General features: G+C 41.1%; 1 protein-coding gene across 5 annotated transcripts in view; it reads right to left on the bottom strand.

The window, feature by feature from the left end:
• Positions 1-5,556: 5,556 nt before the first annotated feature.
• LOC131196716 (myosin-10-like) overlaps positions 5,557-13,875 on the bottom strand; it is an 82,767-nt gene continuing 74,448 nt past the window's right edge. For 3 of the 5 annotated variants that reach the window (XM_058179902.1, XM_058179903.1, XM_058179906.1), the window contains 2 exons: positions 12,439-12,462; positions 5,557-8,934 (listed from right to left, as the gene is read on the bottom strand). In XM_058179902.1, the coding sequence (XP_058035885.1) occupies positions 8,745-8,934; positions 12,439-12,462 (214 nt within the window). In that variant the 3' untranslated portion in view covers positions 5,557-8,744. The remainder of the gene's footprint in view (positions 8,935-12,438; positions 12,463-13,875) is intronic. The other 2 variants (XM_058179904.1, XM_058179905.1) reach the window with 1 other exon arrangement.

The raw sequence follows: 13,875 nt of genomic DNA, 5'->3' as shown, positions 1-13,875 counted from the left end.
AGACCTGGAAAGCCCTGCTTCTTTTGGGCCCTCTCCCTCCCTGGCACCCACTCAAAGGGAGGAGGAGGGGCCGGCAAGGCCTGATTCTCTTGAGCCTTCTTCTGATTTGGCAACGCCCCAAGAACAGTTTTGGAGTGATGCAAGACTGCGCAGATGTGACCGGCGCGCGCAGCAGAAACAGTGTTGGGATAAATCCAAGGAATGATGGTCATGCAGTGACATCTGCAGACTATAAATAGGAGGCGGGACTTCCTGGTTTTTTGTCTTGGACAAAGCAATGAATTTGCACGGGCAAACTGTATCAGTGGAGGGAAGAATATATTCGTGAGTAATTCTGGCCTTATCTATAATTTCCTCATTATCTCCAGAAACTTGGCAGGCCCGTGGGTAGTCGTGGCCAGGACATTTATCTATGTAAATAAAGAAGAAGAAAAGGCCTTTGACAGACTCTTTCTTGGGAGTATTGGGGGAGGGAAACAGAACAAGACCATTTGACGGCCGTCGCCAGGGGAGCTTTTTATCAAGTCCGCCTGATTCGCCAATTGCGCCCTTTCCTGGACCGGGACTCGTTATGCACAGTCACTCATGCCCTCGTCACTTCCCGCCTGGATTACTGCAATGCTCTCTACATGGGACTCCCCTTGAAGAGCATCCGGAGGCTCCAATTGGTACAGAATGCGGCCGCGCGGGGGATTGAGGGAGCTCCTCATAGCTCCCATGTAACACCTCTCCTGTGTGGGCTGCATTGGTTGCCAGTGGTCTTCTGGGTGCACTTCAAGGTGTTGGTTATCACCTTTAAAGCGCTCCATGGCATCGGACCGGGATATTTATGGGACCACCTGCTGCCGCCAGTTACCTCCCATTGTCCGGTGCGTCCAGTGCGCTCTCACAGGGAGGGCCTCCTTAGGGTGCCGTTGGCCAACCAATGTCAGCTGGCAACCCCAGGGGAAGAGCGTTCTCTGTGGGGGCCCCGGCTCTGGGAACGAGCTGCCGGTGGGACTCCGTCTTCTCCCTGATCTTCGGACCTTTAAAGACTTTCTTTTTTCACCAAGCAGGGCTGGCCTGATTGATTGGTTTTAATATTTGGGGATTTTAGCGGGTTTCTTAACAGGGTTTTTATCTTTTGTAATTTTACCTAATATTTTTAAGTATACAGCGGTTTAATTAGATTTTTAAATTTGTTATGGTATTTTAAATTGTTTTTGGATTATTGTCGTTTTACTTGCTGTACACCGCCCTGAGTCTTCGGAGAAGGAGGGTATAAAAATGTGAGTAAATAATAATAATAATAATAATAATAATAATAATAATAATAATAATAATAATAATAATCTGTTTCCCCTTTGGCTTTGCTTGTCAGAAAGTCACAAAAGGGGATCACGTGATTCTGGGACACTGCAACCATCATAAATACGAGTCAGTTAACAGGCATCTGGATGTAAATCACATGACCATGGGATCATAAGTGTGAAAAATGGTCTTAAGTTTCTTTCTTCAGTGCCATTGTAACTTTGGTCATTAAGTGAACTGTTGTAAATTAAGGACTACCTATATAACCATAGATTCTGTGGAATCAGGTATTTTGGGTCATTCAAATGACTTTCACATGTTCTGGGCAAACTATCAGTACAAAAGCAAATATCTTCATCTACTTTGCAGATAGGAGAAAAGCAAGAAGGTAGCTATAAGGATAGGATAGGATAGGACTTTTTATTGGCCAAGTGTGATTGGACACACAAGGAATTTGTCTTGGTGCATATGCTCTCAGTGTACATAAATAAAAGATATCTTCATCAAGAATTCTAAGGTACAACACTTAATGATAGTCATAGGGTACAAATAAGCAATCAGGAACCAATCAATATCAATATAAATCATAAGGATAGAAGCAACAAAGTTACAGCCATACAGTCATAAGTGGGAGGAGATGGGTGATGGGAACGATGAGAATATTAATAGTAGTGCAGATTTAGTAATAGTTTGACAGTGTTGAGGGAATTATTTGTTTAGCAGAGTGATGGCGTTCAGGAAGAAACTGTTCTTGTGTCTAGTTGTTCTGGGGTGCTCTGTAGAGTCGTTTTGAGGGTAGGAGTTAAAACAACTTATGTCCAGGATGCGAGGACTGTAAATATTTTCCCAGACCTCTTTTTGACTCGTGCAGTATACAGGTCTCAGTGGAAGGCAGGTTGGTAGCACTAAAGAATAGACAAGCAATAAGGAACACCTTGCCCAAATTTTCTCCTTTGAGATTTTGGACAATACAAGACAATGTATGTGACTTTGATCTTTCTCAGATACAATTCAACATTCCCTCCAGAATATTTAGGTCAAGTTTGTGGGAGATTTGTATGCCCTCCTAAGGTCCTAAACTAAATCTGGGATATAAATATGTTTAGTTCAAAATATCTAAAGTTGCCCTCCAATGAAGCTGATTACTAGTTACTAATTTGTCCATGACTTTGTAAGAGAGCTCACTCAATGAAATGAAAAGAGGCTAAATATTTATAAACATAGCAGCAACACATGAGTCAAGTCTAAATGACAAATTCATAGTGGCTGGAAGTAGTAGGAGTTCTTAAGAATATTAGCACAGCCTTTCTGCATCCGGGTAAGGGGCATTTTAGTCCAGCATTTATGTTTCTTATAAAGGGCAACCAGCGCCTCATTCAAGCATCTCTCTCAAGCTCTTCTAGATTGTATTTGAAGCCACACAATCCCCTTTTATGAGCCACCCCAGTTGACATATACATTGATTATGTGTTGCGTAAAGTAGTTATTTCATATATTCTAAATCTCCCAGTTTCAGTGGGTTAAGAATTTCCTCTAGCCACTTTATCCGCACCAGACATGATTTTCTATACTTTGTGTCCTTCAGTTGCCTTCTTCTAAGATAAGGAGTGAGACCCAGTTGTTATGATGATGATTATGTGCCATCAAGTCAGTACTGACTCGTAGAGATTGTTTAGTTACCGTAGTTTTTCTTCAAGACAATCTATCCTAAATCTTGTCTTCCAATGGTGCACCTACTACAACTGTAATTAAGTCCATTCACCTTGCTGCCGATTGTCCTCTTTCCAGATGTTCAAACCTTCTGGAGAAGATAGTTCTACTCTTTTCCATTTTTTTCCTACTGTAGATCCATTTTCGGGTGTTGAGATCCAGATATAGACATAAAGTACAATTGATCTGTAATAAGGGCATTCTAATTTTTGCCATCTCTTTCCTAGTGATTTCAAGCATGGAATGTGCATTGTTCCACAGTTGCTAGATGTTAACATCTTTGTTAAGTTATTCGTTATGATTCTAGCAACTTTTTCCTCAGTAGTTGTAGATCGTCCCCATCATTGTGATGTGCTGATGGAAGAGATTGCTCCAAAAATGCTTCACATTATCATTACTTAAACTACTTTGCCCTTTGATCGTTGCTCCAGTTTAAAAGATCTCTCTGGAGCGCTTCACAATCAATTTAAAATTTTGCCAACCTGAATAATTTAGTATCATTCACAAATTTGGCCAGCTCACTGTTTACCCTTGTCAACATAATTTGTATCTCAATAAAAAGGCATCAGGCCTTCCACTGAGAAAATTGTCCATTTAGTTTTACCATTTGCTGGTTCCATGCCATAAAAGAACAGATCCTTTTATTCCATAATCGGTATGTTTATTCAAGAGCCTTTCTAAAAACAGGAAAGGTTTTTTAAATCTAAGAATAGAATGCTGGAAAGATTTTTATGGTACACCACATATTCGGTGCTGGAAGAACCAATTATTACATTATGTGACGCCCACCTCTGGTTTCGCCACAGATTGGCCCTTTGATACCCATCTATTTTTGCCTTTTCCAGATGGGAAGGTCACTAATATAACCAGAACTTTGAGGGAAAGTTTTATTGCCTTCATCTGCTACATTATCTTCTTGCAGGGGTCTCCAACCTTGGCAACTTTAAGACTTGTGGACTTCAACTCCAGTCAGCTTTGCTGGCTGAGGAACTCTGGGAGTTGAAGTCCACAAGTCTTAAAATTGCCAAAGTTGGAGACCCCTGATCTTCTTGAGCATTTGAACAAAGGTCAGGTTCTATATCTAATTAATAAATACAAATTTAATCATTTATCTGAGCTAGCAAGGCTTGGCATTTGTGAATGGCTGGTCTGTGCATGGTTTGCCGAATTCCAAAAACAGCAAATCCAATATTGGAGGAAAGAACAACCAGAGTGGATCATAGAGGTAGTCCTCGACTTACGACAAATAATCCCAAAATTTCTGTTGGTAAACAAGACACTTGACCCATTTTGAAACCTTTCTTGCCATATTTGTTAAGTGAACCACTGCAGTTGTTAAGTTAGTTACGCAGTTGTTAAGTGAATGTAAATTGTGATGATGCAGTAGTTAGAATGCAGGATTACAGGCTAACTCCACTGTTCACTGCCAGGAGTTTGATTTTGATGGGCTCAAGGTTGACTCAGCCTTCCATCCTTATGAGGTCTGCAAAATGAGCGGATTGCAGAGGCAACTTAGAACTGTAAAGCAGTATGAAGAGGTATGTAAGACTAAGTGCTATTGCTAATCTGGCTTCCCCATTGACTTTGCTTGTCAGAAGGTTACAAAAGGGGATCACATGACCCTGGGACACTGCAACCGTCATAAATATGAGTCAGTTGCCAAGCACCTGACTTTTGATCACCTGATCATGGGGATGCCGCAACAGTTGTGTGAAAAACGGTTATAAATAAGTTACTTTTTTCAGTGCTGTTGTAACTACCAGTAACTGGCTAGTAATAAGTAGATGAGAACCACAAAAACATGCTAGAGGCTGCATTGCCTAAAATAGGGCAATCACAGCGTACAATAAAAACAAAATCGATTTAATTAGTATTTGATTATGGTTGCAATGATTGCTACCTGCATATTTAGTATTTCTCCCTTCTGCCACATTAAAAAGTTTCTATGGCGTGATGATGTCTTGATAATAAAAAAGCTATCACAATTGGGAAATAATTCTTAGAGGAATTCTGATGGCTGCACCATGTGCACTTTTATGCTGCCCTCCATGGATTATAATATGAGTTGCTTCTTGGCTAAGGAAAAGCCTTACAAGGCAGCCTCTTGCAAGTCTGGGTCCTCCAGATTTACTGGCATTGAATTCCTAGACAATATTGGGGTTCCTTTTATTTAGTAGAATTTTGGAAATGGGCTGTTTCCAAGCAGCAAAGATCAGAACTCTTCACAAAGATGATATATTTATCAAAAAGGAGACTCTTATGTTCCATTATTGGCTCCTCTAGCAGTGTCTCTCAATCCGGGCAACTTTAAGATGAGTGGACTTCAACTCCCAGAATTCCCCAGCCAGCAGAGAAGTCAGAAATTGTGGAACTTAAAATTTCAGTATTGGATTATGCCCAATGAATAAACTGAAACAGAACAACTAAACAGATTTTTTTCAGTAAAAATCTCCATCCTATAATTCCATCACTGTGATCTTTCACAATAAACCAAACATTACACCAACCGTGCAAATAAAACCAGAAGCCAAATAAAAATACACACAAAAGTCTGGTTATCTGAGATGAATTTTTAATAGAAGTCATACTTTTTCTTAGAAAGTACTTTTTTTTCTTTTTTAACAAAACAAAACAAAAAAGAGCAGGGTATTTGCTATGGCCCTTTACATTAGGATAAGAAAATTCCAAATAGATTCAAACAGCAAAGAAAAAAAAGAAAAAAAAGAAGAAGGGGGAGACAAAAAATATTTTTAAAAAATGCAAACCCACTGGGTTTGAAGTAAAACAATGTTGTTCAAGAGAAGGGGGGGGGGGGCTTTTGTTAGAAAAAAAATAAGAATTAGAACAAATTAAGACAAGAAACTACCATGCTGAAAATATATATAAATATATATATATATTGAGAGAGAGAGAAGGCAGGCCCACCTCCAGAGCCAATTCCTCGTTCCAGAGAAGCACAAACCTCTGGATGAGTTACTATGAGTCCAAGCTAAGATTTGCAAACCCTTAGTAGTGAACTCTTAAGTGCAGAATTAAGCTAGACTTGTATTTTCTCCTTTGCTACCCATTTGCTGCTACTTTATAAAAGGTGCACATCATAGGTTAAGTTCAACCTTTATACCAAGTGAAATCCTTCAAACACACTAAAGTGCTATGTAAGTGCTAGGTATTGTTATTAGGTTCACAACTGGTATTTTATACACTTAGTTTGGAATAAGCCCCTTCTAATGTAGGGAGTCCAGCTTCTGAATAAACATGCATAGGATTGGATTGCAATGTCTCAAACTTGGGGCCTACCAATAACTTGTCAGCTGTAGTTTTGTCCTAATAAATAAAAAGGTGTGCAATGAACGTGGCATGGAATGTACACCACTGCCAAGGAATTAAAATCAGAAGCTGCCGTGGAGCAAAACTAGAGGGCTCTCAATGCACTTTCCTTCCACATCTTATGACAAGGGCTGCTCCATACAGTGGACACTGTTTTCCTAGATGGAAGCAGCAGTTGCTTCCAAAGATGGATTGCAAGAGACACTAATCATGCATTTTCACACATATTTTCCCCACATGCCGACTATCTATGTATTGGAGACAAGTTACTGAAGGTGCGAAACAGCACTAGGTCTCCATAGTGAGGCACTTGTTATTCCTAAAATAAGGGAATGCAAATATTGATCAGGCTTTACAGTGTTGCAAGCAGGGAGCATATAATTTACTTTTTGGCAGATCGGATCCGAATCTCGGTTCTATAATGCAAGAATACCCTGTTGGATTATAATTATATGATGTTTAATTTCATCTGTCTTATCGTGAAGCCTGATGTTTGAATTTGGGGGTGGCGGTGATAGAGAAGTTGGACTTTTATTTTGGTAAGAAGTTGTGTAGATAGCAAAAATAGCCTCAGGTGTGAAAGTAAATGATTGTGACAAGTAGCTTACAAGTGACAGAAGCAGCAGTATATGCAGATCAGAAGAAAGAAGTGGAGACACAACCTGGTTTCTTTTTAAGTTATATCTCTACTTGTTATTTCTCTTTTTGATGGGAAAGCAATTAATGCAAGAACCCTGGATGTCCACAGGGAAGGGCAAGTGATGTTGTGTGTGTCGTTTTGACTTTGCTGCAGCTTTTACCAAATGATTATGTGCATACAAGTAGTCCTTGAATTTTGACCAAAATTTCCACTGCTAAACAAGATGGTTGTTAAGAGAGTAGCTCCCATTTTTTTGTCTCAGTTGTTAAGTAAATCGCTGCAGTTAAGGGAATCATGCGGTCTTTAAGCAAATCTGGTTTCTCTCATCGACTTTGTTTGTCAGAAGCCAGCTGGGAAAATCGCAAATAGCAATCACATGATTCTGTGATGCTGCAAACCTTTGTAAATAGATGCCAGTGGTGGCCAAGGACCTGTAGTTTGATCACGTGACTGTGAGGAAGCTGCAAGGGTTGTAAGTGCGAGGACTGGTTGTAAGTGCAAGGACCATAAGTCACTTTTTTCAGTGCCATTGTAACTTTTAATCATGGCCACTAAACAAATGGCTGTTAAGTCATTTAGGACTTCTATCTAAAGTCTACTCACATGCAATTAACCAAGATGAAATAAGTGTAAGAACCTTCTCCAACCTGATTCTCCATCCCCCTCCCGAAAATGCACTGTCATCCCAACAACGGGCAGAGAAAGGGTAGGCTAGGATATAATTTTGAGGTTATCCTGGTTATTTTTCCTATAGGGTTTGCAAATCCTAACTTTATTGTCATAGGTTTTTCTTTTCTTTTTCTTTTTTTTAAATCACCCATCACCACCATAGCAGTTTCAGCAATATTACGAGTAAGGGATTGAGGAGGTGACAGATCAAAGTGCTCTTTGGCTGCTGGCCATGATATGCAGAGAGAATGGCATCCAAGTCCCCCTTCAGAACAGAGGAGGCAAGCTGAGATGAATGGTTTTCAGTTCATTTACTCCCGTTAGCCCAGACCTGGGCGGGTTCTAGCAGCAAATGGAGAGTCAAAGTTAACTCCAGCAAGCCAAGTCTGCTGGAAGAAGCAGAGATGATCAAATCTGGACCTCCTCCAAGTGAAGGAACCTGAGAAGGCTCTGCAGCACACCCTGTCCCCAGGAGCAGGGAGCCCGAAACTAGGATTGAGATGAAGCTGGGAAGTTGGGGGTCAGGGGGAGCAGAAGGCACCCCAAGCATCGCTGCCTCTCAGTGGTGCATGGAGGGAGGGGGGTGGTGTCTCTGTGGAAAAGCTGAAGGCATCTCAGTACTAGCAACTTTACCAAGAAGATGCAGCTCAATGGCAGAGGGCCATTCCTTTCCCACCCTGCGTTGTGTCCATGAACCACTTGGCTGCCCCGTTTCCTCTCTAACCGTGGGCTGGGAATCTTTTGCACGTTCAGACTAGAGTTGGAAAAAGAAGAAGAAAAAGGTCGGGGGGGAATAAAAGGTGCAAGAGAAAACAATGGCTATTTGAGTTGGGGGTTTTCATTAAGAAGAGCAGAGTGAAAATCCAGAAACAACACCCCCGCCCCCCATTTTCCTTCTCCTCCCCTCCCCATTTTCCACCCCTCAGGGGTGACTGATATTAAAGTGCAGCTGGATACAAAGAGATTGCTGGGAGATCCAAGATTGCAAGTGAGAAGAAGGGAGCAAGGGGGGGGAGTGTTTTCTTTTCTTTAGCGATGTCAGACATTGTGCAAGGGTAGGGCCCCTATCCTCTCCCACCCCATCCAACGGGAGTCTGACTCTTCCCATTTATTGAGTCTGAGCTGGCTCCTCGGCAGCAGGTACTGGTGACTGGCCTTGGGAGGGCACCAGGGGCTGGGAAGGCTGGTGGTTTGTAGATGGCGAGTCACTCTCGGGGTCCTCGGTCTCCTCATCTGAGACGCCGTCAAGACGGAAGACCTGCCGCACGGTGCGGCTGGTGAAGCTGAGAGGTGTGCGCCTGCGAATGGACAGCAGAGGAGAGAGGAGAGAGAAGGGAGATGTTGTTGTTACAACACAGCTAGCACAACACACATAACCTGAGCTAACATCCTGTTTAGAAGCTGGACTTGCCCTCTGTATAATACAAAGACACCCCCTGCCCGATAGATAGATAGATAGATAGATAGATAGATAGATAGATAGATAGATAGATAGATAGATAGATAGAGATAGATAATTAGATATAGATAGATATTAGCTATAGATAGATAGATAGAGATAAATTAGATAGATAGATAGAGATAAATGAGAGAGAGAGAGAGAGAGAGAGAGAGAGAGAGGGAGGGATAGAGATAGATAGATATTATATATAGATATTCGCTTCTTTGAATTTGGCAAAATAAAACAAAATAGACAACCCCCCAAATATTGTATGTTCACTTACTTTGCCTTTTCTAGTCCTGGCTTGGCTAATGGAGTGATATATATATTATTGCCTATTTTGTTTTCTTTTGCCAAGTTCAAAGAAACTAAAAAACAATTTTGCCTACAGGATTTGCCCAAATCTGTGCAAACTCTTAACGCAGCTCCAATTGTTCAGTTTAAAGCCGCAGCCGATCAGGCGGCTAATGCCAAGCAAAGCAGGGCAGACACCAAAGAGATGCAGAGCGTAGTGGCTGCCATCTGTATTCAGGGAGCACCATGACTAAGGTCAGCCTCCTTCATTTTCTCTGAAAGTTCGGAGCAATGTAGGTTTCTATTTACAATTTAGGTCTCTATTTGGCAACCTGTTCTACTCATGTGTCTTGGTAAGACCCAGGGATCCATCGGACTTCTGTTTCTAATATCTGATTTCTGATAACTTCCACAATTTAGCATTTCTGCAGCACGGTCTGCATCACAATATTGTGGCTGCACGGTGGCTGTCTCCACAAGCAAGACCCTTGTATAGTCCCTCAGAGGAGGCTCTCAAAACTAATTAAGTTCCCAAAGTTTTTGCCTTCTGTTTTCTGTTCAGCATAGTAATACATGGGTAAAAATTTCCCTCAGTCCACAGTGTGTCTCTGTAGTTTAATTTTTTTTTCTTTTTCAATATGAAATTGTGCTATTTCATAAGAAAAAAGAGAAACCCAGTAATTAAGGCATTACTTTATCTTCCATAAGAGATGATTAATGCTGAGGGGTGATTAATTACTAATGTTGTGCCAGGTTGAATATTAAGTCATTAAGAGGTCTTAAGAAAGAAGTTCTAAGAAAAGGCTCAGGAGGTCCCCAAATATATAAGCACACTTTGTCTGTCAGCATTAAATGGACTTGCACTGTTATTACATTTAGGAATCCTGCCCCACCCCAACCAAATCAATGTGGGGGGAGAGGAAAGACTTTATTAACACCTGGGAATACCAACAGAAGAGAATATATGTAGCTCAGGATTGAACTGTGGTGTTCTTGGTTGTTTTCTTGCAGACATTTCATTACCACAGTAAGTAACATCATCAGTACTCGTAGGGAGAGGAATTTGTTCTCATTTCATAAACTAGTGACTTGCTCTGTCGGTGTTGGTGGAAGTGGTTTTGGTAATTTCTTTATTGGGCTGTTGTTTACTGTTAGTTTGTTTAGCTGTTCCTTGATTGGTGTACCACGAAGACCATTTCCATCAACATCGACAGGTGTTGTATTAGTATATAAAATGAGAACAAATCTCAAACACTGATGATGTTACCTAGTTTGGTAATGAAACGTCTGCAAGACACCAGCCAAGCTCAGAGAGCACCAAGGTCTCTACAATACTTAAGAATATAAGAGAGGATGTGTTCTGTGTATTTTTAAAACTGGTGTGGGGGGAAGGATAGCAACTCCATCCTCAATATAAAGCCCTTTTTGGTGAATTACAATATCTCAACTTAGAGGTTTAAACTTCCACTTGGTTTATTTGGAAATATACCGGTACTAATAAAGCTCAGGGTTTTGTTTTTTATACTATGCATTTTAGGATAATGGCAGTAAGCAAGAAAAATGCTTGAAACAGCTTTCAAGCAATGCATATAGGTTTAAATGTGTTCTTTAAAGTTATTAGTAAGACAGTTACCAACTCTGTGGTGCCAAGGATATTGCTGCCACTGGCAGCCCACAGTCTCACTCTTTCCCACGTTTTAAACCCGAACTCTCAAATTGTCCTTTCTCCTTTGTGTGAGGATATGGCTATCGATAGGTAGCAGCAAAGCCAAGGGAGAAGCATTGTTCTCTGGGGAAGGAGGAAAATGTCCTTTTATTGCAGAATACTTTCTATCCATTAACCCCCTTGGCTGGGTTTGAAATCCACAGAAGCTGTTCAAAGGAAAGCAGCACTTACCACAATCACAAGGAATCTTGCTACTAGAGAGAAGCCACAAAGAGGAGCTAGCACAAGCCTACTCAACGTTCTCGTATCTCTCCCCACTTTTGATGGGATAGCTAGACACAGCTAGAAGGTCCCACAGATAGCAAGGTCTCCCTGCCTTTTCCTGCTACATTTTAAGCATTCTTTGGCCTGGGATTCAAAGATGCCAGATGCATCAAGCAAGCATTCCAGCGGTTTTCGCTGAGGGCCAAAGCAGACATATTAGGCCTGGCAAAAAACACAGGGGGAAGCAATGAAAGAGCCCACAAATCAAACTGATCTGTACAGCAGGACTGGAGGAGGAAGTGATTAAATCTTAAACTGTGTGCTAGTGGCCAGTTTCTATCTTCCAGCTGCATGAGCATTGGAAAAATAAGGGGGAGCGTACTTACAGCTTGAGAAGAAAATAACCCTTAAGACTTGGGTTCAAATCACAACTTGGCCATAAAGAATGAGCACTCAGCCCTCTTCCTAGGTTGCGGTGAAGCTAAAGCAGTTGAAGACAAATTTAAGATCTGTGCATGCCTTTCTCATTTCCTTGAAGAATGGACCAGAAAGCAAATAAGCAAAAGCAATTGGAAAATATTGGAAGTGTCATAAGGAAATCACTTGATCTTCCAGAATTGCAGTTTAATAATGTTTGTGAATCTGAGTGCGGGTATTGTGTACATGTGCATGCAAACATTATGGACCGCAACTCAGTGGTACAGCACAGACTTTGCTCACAGGAAGTCCCAAATTCAATTCTTCTTGAATTAAAAAAGGATTCTTCTTAAAAAAGGATCTTCCCCCCTCCATCCTCAAAGTCTACATTCACAGCCTGAGAAAACTGGATTAGTGTAGTTAGACATCTCGTCTTACATGAGACATTTTCTTTACATGAGGGAAAGAATTAAGCACTCCTTCCTCCAGTCATAAATTGCGAGTGTCCTACGGCTACATTTTGTGCTAAAAAATAAAAACAGGAAGCCAGCAAATCATGGGTGTCTGCTGTCAAGTCTGTTTTAACTTTAACTGGGAACAGGGAAGCAGAGAATTTATGTGTTGCAAGGGCACACCCACACATATACAATCCCACCTCAAAAATACACAACATACACATGCAAAACATGGGGAGGGTGAAGGGGGAGAGAGAGAACATACTTCCGTTGACGTCGTTCTAACTTGCTGTTGAGTCGAGAAAAGGATGAAATGGAAGAAAGGAAAAAAAAGGAAAGATGCAAACATGAACACATGATCTCGAAAGAACACCACTTTGAAAGAGGAGCAGAAGCCTCAAAAAACGAAACAGGAGGGATGTAAGGTAGCCAATTCAGGTTTTTAGGCAAAAGAGTAGTTGCTTTAGATCAGAGGTGTCAAACTCACAGCCCATGGGCCAGATGCATCACACACTGGCCACACCCACTCCCATTTTATCGAAGGGGGGAAAAAGTTGTCACATGATAACAAGATAGCGCTCCGAGTGTGACACCCCTGCTTTTGATAAAGAATTGACTGATTTTAAATTGGGGGTAGACTGAAGACTTAAGCAGCTACATTTGTGGGAAAGGATTAGAAGGTGTGCAGAATCACCATAGCATCAGGTTTTAAAACGGCTGCAGTCAGAGGAATTACACTACAGGTAGTCCACTTACAACCATTCGTCTAGTGAATGTTTGAAGTTACAACGACAAGAAAAAATGTGATATGGCAATTGTATCATCCTCATGGTCACGTGATCAAAATTTGGACGCTTGGCAATTGGCAGGTATTTATGATAGTTGCAGTATCCCGGGGTCATGTTTTTTTGTGATCTTCTGACAAGCAAGTCAATGTGGAAGCCAGATTCACTTAACAACCGTGTCAGTAATTTAAAAACTGCAGTGATTCACTAAACAAATGTGACATGGGCAAAACTGTCCTGCATAGCAAGGGATATTTTGACCACAATTGTTGTCGCAAGTCAAGGAATACCTGTATATCACCTTTGGGCAAGGGATTCTTACAGGTAATCCTCGACATAATGGAGCCTGCCCATCATGATTGTAAGTTCTGCTAGACATAAAATGGGTCAGCCACATGATTGACCTGATTTTACGGCCTTTTTTTTTTTTTTTTGCAATAGGGTGTTAAATGGATCACCACAGTCATTAAATGAATGTCACAGTCATTAAATGTGCAACGTGATCATTAAGCAAATCAATAATTCACTATGGGCATAATTTTGCTGAAAATCGGAACTGTCAGGTTTTGGTAAAACTGTTGTAAAATATGGTCATGTGACTGTGGGAAATGCAAACAGCCGTTAAATGGGTCTGTGTTTTGCTAGTCACCCAATTTTTGGTCATGTAACTGTGGGGACACACACAACCATCGTAACTTCAAATCCAGGTCATATGTAGCCAAGGTCCTTTGTAACCTTGAACAGTTGCTAAATGACCGGTCGTAAGTTAAGGACTACCTGTACTTGGCTTTACATCTCCAGCACTACCAGAATCAGGTTGCCAATGAAGAGTGCTGAATTTGACTTTTGACTTTTGACTTTGAATTTGGTCTAAATTCAAATCAAGCAGAGTTGAGGATAAATCTGAGTGATTGACC

This window comes from Ahaetulla prasina, chromosome 4, assembly GCF_028640845.1.
Source record: "Ahaetulla prasina isolate Xishuangbanna chromosome 4, ASM2864084v1, whole genome shotgun sequence".
Classification (NCBI taxonomy): domain Eukaryota; kingdom Metazoa; phylum Chordata; class Lepidosauria; order Squamata; family Colubridae; genus Ahaetulla; species Ahaetulla prasina.
This window is presented reverse-complemented; position numbering and strand designations above follow the sequence as displayed.